Below are 13,959 nucleotides of genomic sequence, written 5' to 3'. Positions count from 1 at the left end.
CACACACACAGACTCATCCACAACAAAAAGAAAAGATCAACTAACTCCATATATATACAATATAATGTCATCTACATATATACACAACATACTAATCCAGACGATAAGGGAACATCTGCACCCTGTCAGGATCAAAGGTTACCTTCTAACATTCAAAACTTATTTTATATTATTATAATAATAATCATTGGGTATTTATGTCTTATTTCCATCATTTCTGTTTGTTGTTTCTGTAATCTCTCTCTCTGTCTTTTGTGTTCTAGTTTAAATGTTTTCTCTGCTTGAATGTGTCCATCCCTTGTTTTAAAGCCAGTGTATACCAGGCTGTATTAAAGCCAGTGTATACCAGGCTGTATTAAAGCCAATGATGAAATGATCATATATGCATATTAAGTGTGTGTGTGAGCTGAAAGCAGGACACTGAGCACTGAGCATCGCACTTTGAAGAATGTGGAGTAAATCCCAAAGGGCTCCATGTACACTAACACAGTTCTCTCTGTTGACTCACAGTGATCATCATCTTGGTCATAAACTGCACACCAGTACTCCCCTGCGTCTCCCACTGAGATATTAGAGATAACCAGTTTGTCATAGTACCAGCTCACTCTGCTCATGCTCTGATACGTTACACTAAAGATTCTTCCCTCTGTTCGGTGTGACTTGATAAACCAAATATGCCACTTATCCCTTCTCCAATCTCTGCATCTGACAGTGATTTCTTCTCCCTCTGAGAAGAGCTCTACAGCATTGGGGGCAAATTTGTGACAAACATACAACCGATGCATTTGCTCTCTCATAGAGACTTCACAAGAGTACCAACTTGAGTGATTTAACATTAGAGATGAAAACACCAGCGAGTAGTTTTGGTCTACTGAAGGAACAGTCTGGTTGCGTAGTCCTAAATCAGTGTAAGAACGTGTTTTTGGATTATACTTTGGGGGGTGTTCATCAGTGGAGTCAGTGATAGTGCACGGCAACACAGCGGTCTCTCCTACTGAGTGGTAGATTCTCTCATACTGTTGTCCCAACCCTACAGTGTGACCGCTAACACACTGCTGTTGGTTCATCACCAGACAGTTGTACTGTGTAAAGTCTGTTTTCGTGACGTTGGAAACACGAAGAGCTGATGTGTCTGTCTCCACTTGGTATCTTCCTCTAACATTGTCCATCACTGATGTCGTCTTGTCCCCAAAAACTCTGCTCCATGTTTCTTGCTCATATCTAGAGTCCTGTTTGAGCCACTGGATATCCAGATTATCAGCTGCTCCCTCACATGGCAGGTCCACTGTTTCTCCAAGTCTCACTCTAATAATTGTCCAATATATTGAAGTTGTACAAACAGTAATAGTGATGTTGTTGTCATGCGTTACATTGCCCTCAGTCCAACACTCCTCTCGGTACCGGCCGGAGTCTGAATGGGTCAGGTTGAGGATGGTGTAAGAAGAAGTTTTCACCGTGCTGACAAGTCGTAGTTTCAGGTCTTCAGGTACTGAGGAGCTGTTGGACCAGAGGTCAGAGGTGTTCCACAGGACAAGCTTCTCCTCACCAACAGATCTGGAGATCAGGCAGGAGTTGGTGTTCTCAGGGAGCTTGAAGGTGTAAGGGTCTCCTTCCTCTCGGACGATGATCAGTTCTTGTGCATTGATGTTGTTGATGAGAGCAAACAGCAGGAAGGAGAGCTCTGTGACTGCAGCCATTCTGCTCCGAGGTCGACAAACACTGACACCACTCAGCTCATATACGCTCTACACCAACCCTGATCAGCTGCTTCTTCTTTTCTTTTTTTAACAACATGACTTCTTTATCTCATCATCAGAGAAAACATTGCAGCATCAGCTCTCTATCCAGTAATAAACGTCCTTTTCACAAGTCTAAAACCACAGAGGCTGACGTGTCTTCAAACACACATTATACAGAGATAGAAGAGGGGTTTGTATGTTTTGGTATTTATAAATCCCATAAAAGAAGGCGCAGAAATTAGTGAATTGGAGTCAGATCTTTTCTGGCCTTTTCTGTGTGTTTTTTCCAGAATTTCCTTCAGTATGTGTGTGTGTGTGTGTGTGTGTGTGTGTGTGTGTGTGTATGTGTTGTAATCTGACTGGTAGGGTTATAGAACGTAGTGGTGTCTGTTTGTCTGAGTGTTTCTGTGTGTGTGTGTGTGTGAGTGTGTGTCTGTGTGTGTGTCACATTATTCAGAGAGAAGAGGAACCAACCAGATATATGAGGGAGAGGGAGTGTGTGTTTGTGTGTGTGTCTCTGTGTGTGTGTGTGTGTGTGTGTTTGTGTGTGCGTGTGTCTCTGTGTGTGTGTGTGTGTGTGTGTGTCTGTGTGTCTCTCTGTGTGTGTGTGTGTGTGTTTGTGTGTGTGTCTGTGTGTCTGTATGTGTGTGTGTGTGTGTGTCTGTGTGTCTGTGTGTCTCTGTGTGTGTGTGTGTGTGTCTCTGCCTGTGTTTGTGTGTGTGTGCTTAAGCGTGTGTATCTGTTTGTGTGTGTGTCTCTGTGTGTGTGTGTGTGTGTCTCTGTCCATGTGTTTCTGTGTGCGTGTGTCTTTGTGTGGGTGTGTTTCTCTGTCTGTGTTTGTGTGTCTTTGTGTGTGTTTGTGTGTGTGTGTGTGTGTGTGTGTGTCGCAGCATCAGCTCTCAATACTGAAAGAAAAATACGTTACAACATCAAACTCTTCACGTCAGCAGTCTCATATAAAGTACTTTAAGGCAATACTTGAGTAAAAGTACAAGTATGTTACCAGAAAAAGACTTTGGTCAAAGTTAAAGTCACCTTTTACAATGTGACGTGAGTAAAAGTCTTCTATCTGATATTTACTGAACTTAAGTATCAAAAGGTCTGTTATATTAAATGGACTTCATTATTACAAGTCAAAGTCAAAAGAAACTTTGATCATTAACTTTATTGTGGCTTCCTTATGTTAAAGCATCATTTTCAGGGTTTCTAAACCTTCTTAAACATCAAACTCAAAGTCCACATCAACAAAGACACTAAACAGAACTAGAACTGTTATGACGGGGTCCAAGCCTCCCGACACGAGTTGCCCCCAACGACTCGGGGAGCGTGCGAAAGCGGGACCTAAAGCGTAACGGTGGGGAAGCAGATGTCGGGAAATATCTAGAGGTGTGAGCCGCAAGGTCTGCGGTATGTTGCTGTTGCAAATTCATTTGAAATTGCAATCAGCAGTGTTTGATAGGCACCATTCTACACTATTCTGTGTTGAATGTGTGGTTAACAGTTCTGACAGCAGTGTGTTAGCATCTGATCAAAGTGCTGTAGATCCACAGTGTTGTTCACGTTGTGGTTAAAGTGTGTAGAGTTTTGATAACTGTGTTCAAGCAATGAGAAACGAACTAGAGTCTGGTCCACATGAACTGCTGCTGTTCAGACTGTAGTTAGAGTTTAGCACATGTAGCTCCAGTTGTTCCCACTGTCACCTAGAAATTGAAAAAAACTGTAACAAACATTCTTTATCTCATCATCAGAGGAAACTTTACGGGAGTCAGAAACCAGAGAGGCTGACGTGTTTTCACACATTATTGAGAGAGAAGAGGAACCCACCAGAGATGAGAGAGAGGGGGGGCGGGGGTGTGGGTCTGTGTGTGTGTGTGTCTGTATGTGTGTCTGTGTGTGTGTGTGTGTGTGTGTGTGTCTGTTTGTTTGTGTGTGTGTGTGTGTGTCTCTGTGTGTGTGTGTGTGTGTGTGTGTGTGTGTGTGTGTGTGTGTGTGTGTTTGTGTTTATAGTCTTAATATGAAATGTTTTTCTAAGCTTGGGCTACTGTTGTTGACTTGCAATAGTTGTTGATTTTAAAATGTAACTTCCTCCATTTGAAGCAGAGTGGAGAGTTAATATGAAGGCCTATTGAAATATATTTATAGAGTTGAACATTAATCTGACAATAAATGTGGCACAGACAGTTTTTCTAAATCACACCAGAGTCTCTTTTCTGGCTGCGCTACTGGTGTGAAGAATAATAAAGTTTAATATAATAAATAAGTTAGGAATTCATCTTTATATGGCTTTAAATGGAGAAGTTTGTCCTATAATTCATACCAAAAGTTCTTTCTGCAAACTGAAGATTAAACTGAAGTTTCACTGAATGTCTGATTTTAAACACTTTTAATTATTAACTTTTAATTAACTTTTTAATTTGTTGTTTGTCCGACAGGAAGGAAACTCTTCATCGCTGCACACTGTCACCTTGTAGTTCTCAGTTGTAGTTTTTCCTCTTTTATTGTGTTCATTTCATTCCCTGTTCTCTGTTTTCTTGTCCTCATTCTATCCGTGTGTGTTTGACCCTGTTCCGTTTGTGCGTATGTTTTCATGCTTCAGTTTCCTTTTACCTTGTAGAGTCTGTTTGTGAGATGTGATGTGATGTTCTACTTCCTGTCTTGTGGTTTCCCTCCTCTGTGATTGGCTGCCCCACCCTGATGTGTTCCACCTGTTCATCATGTCAACTGTCTCTCGTTACTACACTTACACTGATAGGACCGAGAGAGGAGAGAAGTCCTGAAGTGTGACGTGCGTCTGAGAGGTATGGGTGTAAATATGATCTAACAGTAGGGGGGGACAATAAACATAAAATTTCTGAAGAGCAATTTTTGAAGGGGACACAAATAATACAGACACAGTTAAACTCGTAGAGGACATGTGTACACAGAGGAAAGCCTTAATACTATCATTAGTGTAGCCAGTGGCGCAAAAAGTGGGTATGCGCTATATGCTGCGCATAGGGGCGCAGCACCATGGGGGGCATAGTTAGACCACACAAAACTAAATGTCCACTATGGTTTGAAGTTCTGTTGACCAACCTAGTCACTGTGTCCTTTTTTGGGGAAAAATAGTGCAGACAGAGATGGAAAACCACTCACCACTCAAATCACATCAACCAGGCGTGATGATTAAAGGGCAACCGTTAATGTTGTTGATATACTTTACAATAAACCTTCATTATTTAAACTAGGGCTGTCAAACGATTCATTTTTTGAATCGCAATTTATCACCAAATTTCTATAGTTAATCATGATTAATCGCATGTTTTATCACATGAATATAATTGTATTATTTTCCATTTCAGAACTGTTTTTAAGTACATATTAACAATGGAAAGCAATTCTTACCAGTGGATCTTAATTGGGAATCAAATTAATGCAAAGAAAGTTACTTTATGAACTTGACTTAAAGATTTGTAATTGTTTATTATTTATTTACTGTAAACAAAAGAAACGTGTGAATCTGTCATTATTGCACAATTCCTACAAGTACCTAACTTAACTGTGATGTAACACTAACACTTTGCTACAAACAAAATGGTCCAAAAACCAGATGCCACAGCAGGACATTGGTAACCTTTACGTTCTGCTAATAAGGAATGTAACAGTTCTCCTGGACAGAAAAGGGTGGACAATGTCCCAAATGACAAAAACAGGCAAAAAAAAACTATACCAACATCACAGTCCTAAAACCGTATGCTGATATACAGAGTCACTATAGTGTTTAGTAACTCCCAAATCATTTAGATTTCTCAAATCAGCAGTTAGTGAGACAGCGTTTGCACTCTGCAGCAGTTCCGGTTGGGCTGCTTTCTCCGTGTCGTACAGGCTGTGTATGGTGAAACTACTGTCCCCCTCTACAACTTTTTAAAAGTAAACTTTCCATTCAGACTCTTATTGGCATCCATTTCAGCGTCTCGCGCTCGCCATCCACTCAAAACGTAACGTTAGCCTTCTACTCTAAGGCCGGCTCGCCCAAACAAGTGCAGGCATGCCTGTTGTTTAGTTTCCGGTCTAGCTAGATCTGGTGTAGTGTTGTAGTTTTTCTAATGTTACTATTTGTTGCAACAGCATGTGAAAAAAAACTACAAAGTTTGCTTGGCCAAAAAGAACGTTAATCTTGTGATAAAAAAAAATTTGCTGCATACCCTCTCACACCGGGTAGTTGCGCCCCTGAGTGTAGCATGGAGACTGTACTATTATCCTTCTTTTCAGTGTTTTCTTGATTCAATGAAAAAGCTGACTAAGTTGACCAAAATATTCTTGATTAAAACAATGTGTTTATTTTTAAGTTGTTTAAAATCAAGCCACAAAAATACCTTAAACATAATGACTTATTTTGAAAAAGTGTCCCCATCTAAAATAAATACTTTTGTACACTTGTTAAATTAGCTGATCACAATGTAAATTAGTGAGACACTGGTAAAGCTCATCTGCTAACCCTGACAGCACACACCTCCAAAAATATGAACTAAGCTCAACACACTTACCTGAGACTCTACACCTGGCTGTCCCTGGTCTCCCTGAGACTCTACACCTGACTGTCCCTGGTCTCCCTGAGACTCTCCACCTGACTGTCCCTGGTCTCCCTGAGACTCTACACCTGACTGTCCCTGGTCTCCCTGAGACTCTCCACCTGACTGTCCCTGGTCTACCTGAGACTCTACACCTGACTGGCCCTGGTCTCCCTGAGACTCTACACCTGGCTGTCCCTGGTCTCCCTGAGACTCTCCACCTGACTGTCCCTGGTCTCCCTGAGACTCTACACCTGACTGTCCCTGGTCTCCCTGAGACTCTCCACCTGACTGTCCCTGGTCTCCCTGAGACTCTACACCTGACTGTCCCTGGTCTCCCTGAGACTCTCCACCTGACTGTCTATGGTCTACCTGAGACTCTACACCTGGCTGTCCCTGGTCTCCCTGAGGCTCTACACCTGACTGTCTCTGGTCTCCCTGAGACTCTACACCTGACTGTCCCTGGTCTCCCTCAGACTCTACACCTGACTGGCCCTGGTCTCCCTGAGACTCTACACCTGGCTGTCCCTGGTCTCCCTGAGGCTCTACACCTGACTGTCCCTGGTCTCTCTGAGACTCTACACCTGACTGTCCCTGGTCTCCCTGAGACCACCTGACTGGCCCTGGTCTCCCTGAGACCACCTGACTGGCCCTGGTCTCCCTGAGACTCTACACCTGGCTGTCCCTGGTCTCCCTGAGGCTCTACACCTGACTGTCTCTGGTCTACCTGAGACTCTACAACTGACTGTCCCTGGTCTCCCTGAGACTCTACACCTGACTGTCCCTGGTCTCCCTCAGACTCTACACCTGACTGTCCCTGGTCTCCCTTCAGACTCTACACCTGACTGTCCCTGGTCTCCCTGAGACTCTACACCTGACTGTCCCTGGTCTCCCTCAGACTCTACACCTGACTGGCCCTGGTCTCCCTGAGACTCTCCACCTGACTGTCCCTGGTCTCCCTGAGACTCTACACCTGACTGTCCCTGGTCTCCCTGAGACTCTACACCTGACTGGCCCTGGACTCCATGAGACTCTACACCTTACTGGCCCTGGTCTCCCTGAGACTCTACACCTGACTGTCCCTGGTCTCCCTGAGACTCTACACCTGACTGTCCCTGGTCTCCCCTGAGACTACACCTGACTGTCCCTGGTCTCCCTGAGACTCTACACCTGACTGTCACTGGTCTCCCTGAGACTCTACACCTGACTGGCCCTGGTCTCCCTGAGACTCTCCACCTGACTGTCCCTGGTCTCCCTGTTCCTCAGTTCTTTCTGTCTCCTTTGCCTGTGACATAGTGACCTTTTGACATTTCCATGAGCACCCATTCTTATAAAGATGTTACCAAATTGTCTTGACATGAGGACTAATTGTACTTACTTGGCGTTTTGGTGTAGGCCTACTGAATAGGGATCTTATGTCTGTTTTTCTTTTCTGTCATTTTATCTGGGCAACAACAACACAAATCTTTAACGTCAGATGTCTAAATATGAGTTAGTTTCATAGGTTCACCACGTGGTCATTTATAAAATGATCTTGCGTCCTCCACATGAATATTAGCTTTCATCTGGGACAGAGGATATATATTTAAATGATCTGCCACTTAACTTATTGAGCAAAACACAACTGTAGATCTTCAATATTAACCCTAATATGAGTTCACACACATAACGTTATGCTTATCGACGTGGTAACAATAGATGTAGTGGGTGTATTTCTATCCAACAAGCTATTAAACAAGTTAGCTAACGTTACATTATATTACACTAACATAGCAAACTTTTTTGTCATGACTAATTCATTAATTACTCATTTCTATTTGAGAAAAGAAAAACTTCATCCGATGTTTAATGTGAATAAAATAGCCTTGAACCGCCTACTTAACTAGCTACATACCTGTCACTACCCGATGTGACTGTGAGTCTAGAGCAGATCCTAACTACAGCAGGCAGTGGACCAAACCACTGTGAGGCAAGGGAGGGGGGGACTCAAAATGGTTCTAAACTTAAAAAGCATTTTTGGGGTTTGTATTGTTTTACTACTTACACAGATATTTTAAGTATACATCAAAATGTGATATACAATACACAGCATTGTTTTAATGATATTTCTAGAGGGGGACAACCATTAGATGGGGGGGTCCTGACCCCCCCAACCCCCCTGGGATTTACGCCCTTGTTGAGAGGTAACGGTTTCACCCTCCTGCAGCATCACTCCACCTGATGTCCCAGTTTAGACTGATATATGTATAGCTCTGATACACATTCAGAGACCATCACATCTTGTTCATTATTCAAGCGTTTGGCATTTCTTTAAACCAATCACAATCATCTTGGGCGGGGCTAAGCTCCGGATGGAGCCACGGTGCCTCTGCTAAATAGTCTCAGGAAGGAACTTGTTTTGGTGGAACATGTGTACATTCAAAAGTAGTTTTAGTCGTGCAACAGAAAACTCAGATTGGACAGATCAGTCTAGCTAGCTGTCTGGATTTACCCTGCAGAGATCTGAGGAGCAGTTAACCATAGTCCTCACAAATCCACCAGAGGTTAGAACGCCAATACAGAGACAGAGGAAGGGGAAGGACATCTGGCGGATCTTCCGTAGGCAATCCTGTAAAAGAATCTTTTTCAATATATAGACTGTACAAATGGTGACTCGACCATTCAAATCACATTATGTAACTGTGAACAACATTAACAAACAAGGAGGAAGGAAGATATTTTGATCATAGATGTGCCCCAGTTTGGTCCTGTCATTCGGTTCATGTGGAATGGTTTTACTAGTATGGGAGTGCACAGCTGTACAGCTGATGTTTGAGCTGATGTTTAGGGGCTAAGCTCTGACCTGTCACATCCTGCAGTGTTAAACCTGGTCACAGACACATGAGCAGATGTTGAAACATTAGATGGACCCTCGCAAATATGTAGATACACAGAGTATAATTTGCACGATACCGAGCATGATATCTTTATACAGAGCTATCCTCACATCACTTCCTGTCTAGCCTCGGTAAAGCCAGGCAGACCCTTCAGATTTACCAAATTTCTGTGAGAGTGCCGGTTTTACACCTAACGAAAGAAGAGAATGACAGAGACAACAAGTAAACAAAATCTCACTGTAGCAGCATGTCATTGGGAAAAAGATGTGTTGTTGGTTGTATTACAGAGTCAGGACAACAGCAGCATCTAAACTGACTAAAGTGACATCTGCAGGTATGGTTACATGCTGTTTAATGTGCTGCAGCTAATCAGCTATCTAGCCTGCAAACTGATGTTAGCAGTACACTTTTCCCTGGTAAATGTTTGTTTGGTGGCTCGTTCAACAAGCTAAGGTTCAGGACTGTTCATGTTTGTAAGTTAGATCAGAAGGAGACTTTAGCGTGAAGCTAATGTGGGTCGTTGCTCAGCGTCTGGAGGCTAGGTCTGGAGCTGCTCTGCCTGTGAGACAACGCTGACCTCACTACTCTCTGAAAGATCTGATTGGCTGTTGCAAAACAAGGTCTCCATCTAGGTAACCAGATTATCCACAGATTAGTCAATCAGATTAAACCATCACAAAACCATAAAATATGAAATATAAATGTCTCACTTTTGGTTTCTGATTATTTCTTAAAGGATAACAGAAACTGACAACAGTCTTTTCCCCGGTTATCTTCCAGGTCCAACTGGGCCAAATCCACGGAGGAATGACCCAGCAGAGGACAGCGTCCCAGCAGAGGACAGTGATCCCCCAGAAGACAGGCTGTTGCTAGTTCGGACACAGTTTGTAGAGCGAGTGTCTGATCCTGTTCTGAACCAGCTTCTGGATAAACTCCTTGAGCGTGGTGTTATAACTGATGGTGAAATGCAGTCAGTCAGAACAGGCAGAGCAGACAAAGCACGAGACGTGATGGACACGGTGAGAAGAAAAGGAAGTGCAGCCAGCTCAGTTCTGATCTCTGCTCTCTGTGAGGTGGATCCAGTCCTTTCCAGAGAGCTGAGATTAATCTGAAGAACCAAACTGTGGAGAGTTGGGATGGATCTCTACAATAACTGACTGGTACACATTGTCTCTTTGAAATGAAAAGCTGTTAAAGTCTGTTTTTAATAAGTGGACTTTGACTCTGAAAGTGATTGAGTCCAGTAAAGAGGGAGTGCTGTTCTTAGTTTCAGCCACTAGATGGAGACAGAACTTCACTGATGGACAAACAAGATGCAGAATCAGAACATCAGAAAACCAACTGAGAAAGATTTCTGAGTGAACATTCAACTGTTGTTTAAAGAAATACTGGTTGGTCATTGGTCACATCCTTTAAATCTCTTTGACCTTTGTACAGCCTCATGTCATCGTTACTTTAGAAAAATAACCAAAAGAGAAACAACTTCTGCTGAATGCAGCGTGGCTTTTTTTTAAGGCTGGAGGACTTTTGTCTCTGGACCAAAGTTTTCTCTTGGTGACAGAAATCTTCAGGGGGATTCAGAGGAAATGAACAGCTGTTCAGGTTGACTAAATATTGATGTTTTTAATGCTGAATGTTTCAGTGGACCAACAATCCTGCATCAAACACAGCTCCTACACTTTAAAAACACATATATCTTTTCATATTTCTTTGTAGTTTCTATTTTATATTATGTCTCCTGACTGTTGCACTGTTTGTTGTTATGCACAACATCACAGAGACAAAACTACCTGACAATAAACTGTTGGTAATTGTTGAGAAAGTGTGTGTGTGTGTGTGTGTGTGTGTGTGTGTGTGTGTGTGTGTGTGTCGTCTAACATCTACCAACCAGATAGTGTTTTGGGCAGGACATGAAGTGAGACTCAGTGGTGAGTGCTGATTGGCTGTTACTCGTCTAACATCTACCAACCAGATAGTGTTGTGGGCGGGACATGAAGTGAGACTCAGTGGTGAGTGCTGATTGGCTGTTACTCGTCTAACATCTACCAACCAGATAGTGTTGTGGGCGGGACATGAAGTGAGACTCAGTGGTGAGTGCTGATTGGCTGTTACTCGTCTAACATCTACAGTGCCTTGCGAAAGTATTCGGCCCCCTTGAGCTTTTCGACCTTTTGCCACATTTCAGGCTTCAAACATAAAGATATAAAAATGTAATTTTTTGTGAAGAATCAACAACAAGTGGACACAATCATGAAGTGGAACGAAATTTATTGGATATTTCAAACTTTTTTAACAAATAAAAAACTGAAAAATTGGGTGGGCAAAATTATTCAGCCCCCTTAAGTTATTACTTTGTAGCGCCACCTTTTGCTGCGATTACAACTGTAAGTCTCTTGGGGTATGTCTCTATCAGTTTTGCACATCGAGAGACTGACATTTTTGCCCATTCCTCCTTGCAAAACAGCTGGAGCTCAGTGAGGTTGGATGGAGAGCGTTTGTGAACAGCAGTTTTCAGTTCTTTCCACAGATTCTCGATTGGACAGGTCTGGACTTTGACTTGGCCATTCTAACACCTGGATATGTTTATTTGTGTACCTTTCCATTGTAGATTTTGCTTTATGTTTTGGATCATTGTCTTGTTGGAAGTGTGGTATATTGACATCCTATAACATTCTATACACTTTGACTTAAGAGTTGGTATAAGGAGGATGCATGAACGTTACTCTACATTCACTGAGAACATCTGGAAATTGTTAACATGAGCAGAGGTCCCCCCAAGACAGAAGAGACCTTTTTTGGAGTTGTGCCAGATAACAGGCATTGATTGGTCAGTTATCCGTCCAATGATATACTTACAAAATTACGTCCTATGTTGATACAATGCATTGAGATATATACGTTGTTCACACAAAGAAAAGGCAGAACGACTTTTTGGAAGAATTTGGGTTGGTCGTTCTCCAAGCTCTCTGCAGGAGTTTGTAAAATTGATGCTGAATCTTTGCTTGTAATAAACCTTTTTATAATCAAGAACAGTGTCGGCTGATTCCTCTTCATACAGCATCACAGCATTACTATTTAAGACACCACAGAAGACTAATCTCCGTCCCAGTCTCAGGTCTTTTGCAGACTCCATCAGGTTTTCTTCCAGAATGGTCCTGTATTTGGCTCCATCCATCTTCCCATCCATTCAAACCATCTTCCCTGTCCCTGCTGAAGAAAAGCAGGCCCAAACCATGATGCTGCCACCACCATGTTTGACAGTGGGGATGGTGTGTTCAGGGTGATGAGCTGTGTTGCTTTTACGCCAAACATAACGTTTTGCATTGTTGCCAAAAAGTGTGATTTTGGTTTCATCTGACCAGAGCACCTTCTTCCACATGTTTGGTGTGTCTCCCAGGTGGCTTGTGGCAAACTTTAAACTACACTTTTTATGGATATCTTTAAGAAATGGCTTTCTTCTTGCCAATCTTCCATAAAGGCCAGATTTGTGCAGTATACGACTGATTGTTGTCCTATGGACAGAGTCTCCCACCTCAGCTGTAGATCTATGCAGTTCATCCAGAGTGATCATGGGCCTCTTGGCTGCATCTCTGATCAGTCTTCTCCTTGTATGAGCTGAAAGTTTAGAGGGACGGCCGGGTCTTCGTAGATTTGCAGTGGTCTGATACTCCTTCCATTTCAATATTATCGCTTGCACAGTGCTCCTTGGGATGTTTAAAGCTTGGGAAATCTTTTTGTATCCAAATCTGGCTTTAAACTTCTCCACAACAGTATCTCGGACCTGCCTGGTGTGTTCCTTGTTCTTCATGATGCTCTCTGCGCTTTAAACGGACCTCTGAGACTATCACAGAGCAGGTGCATTTATATGGAGACTTGATTACACACAGGTGGATTCTATTTATCATCATTAGTCATTTAGGTCAACATTGGATCATTCAGAGATCCTCACTGAACTTCTGGAGAGTGTTTGCTGCACTGAAAGTAAAAGGGCTGAATAATTTTGCACGCCCAATTTTTCAGTTTTTTATTTGTTAAAAAAGTTTGAAATATCCAATAAATTTCGTTCCACTTCATGATTGTGTCCCACTTGTTGTTGATTCTTCACAAAAAATTACATTTTTATATCTTTATGTTTGAAGCCTGAAATATGGCAAAAGGTCGAGAAGTTCAAGAGGGCCGAATACTTTCGCAAGGCACTGTTCCAACCAGATAGTGTTGTGGGTGGGACAAGAAGTGAGACTCAGTGGTGAGTGCTGATTGGCTGTTACTCGTCTAACATCTACCAACCAGATAGTGTTGTGGGTGGGACAAGAAGTGAGACTCAGTGGTGAGTGCTGATTGGCTGTTACTCGTCTAACATCTACCAACCAGATAGTGTTGTGGGCGGGACATGAAGTGAGATCAGTGGTGAGTGCTGATTGGCTGTTACTCGTCTAACATCTACCAACCAGATAGTGTTGTGGGCGGGACATGAAGTGAGATCAGTGGTGAGGTAAACGGGAGCAGAGGGAGAGACTCAGAGCTGTAGCTGAGACAAAGTACAACACCTTTTATTTCATTAACTTTATAATAAAACACAGATACAGATCATCTGCAAACTGCCAAATATGGGACAGAGCCTTTCCAGCTGCTGCTCCACGACGGTGGAAGCTGCTGCCTTCACATATCAGATGGTCTCCCTCCATTTCTGTTTTTATATCTGGGATAAAGAGCCCATTATAACTCTCTAATCTCTCTATCTGGTCTCATCATGTCATCATTCTGGGTTTGGGAACTGCTGCTTGTTGTTGGTGT

General features: G+C 42.7%; 1 protein-coding gene across 1 annotated transcript in view; it reads left to right on the top strand.

Annotated features, from left to right (window-relative positions):
* LOC116059033 (NACHT, LRR and PYD domains-containing protein 1-like) overlaps nucleotides 1-10,980 on the top strand; it is a 55,219-nt gene extending 44,239 nt beyond the window's left edge. Inside the window, exon 13 of the mRNA XM_036007167.1 lies at nucleotides 9,946-10,980. Within this exon, the coding sequence (XP_035863060.1) occupies nucleotides 9,946-10,277 (332 nt within the window). The 3' untranslated portion in view covers nucleotides 10,278-10,980. The remainder of the gene's footprint in view (nucleotides 1-9,945) is intronic.
* Nucleotides 10,981-13,959: the final 2,979 nt, after the last annotated feature.

The sequence above is a fragment of the Sander lucioperca genome, chromosome 11 (assembly GCF_008315115.2).
Source record: "Sander lucioperca isolate FBNREF2018 chromosome 11, SLUC_FBN_1.2, whole genome shotgun sequence".
NCBI classification, from domain to species: Eukaryota; Metazoa; Chordata; class Actinopteri; order Perciformes; family Percidae; genus Sander; species Sander lucioperca.
This window is presented reverse-complemented; position numbering and strand designations above follow the sequence as displayed.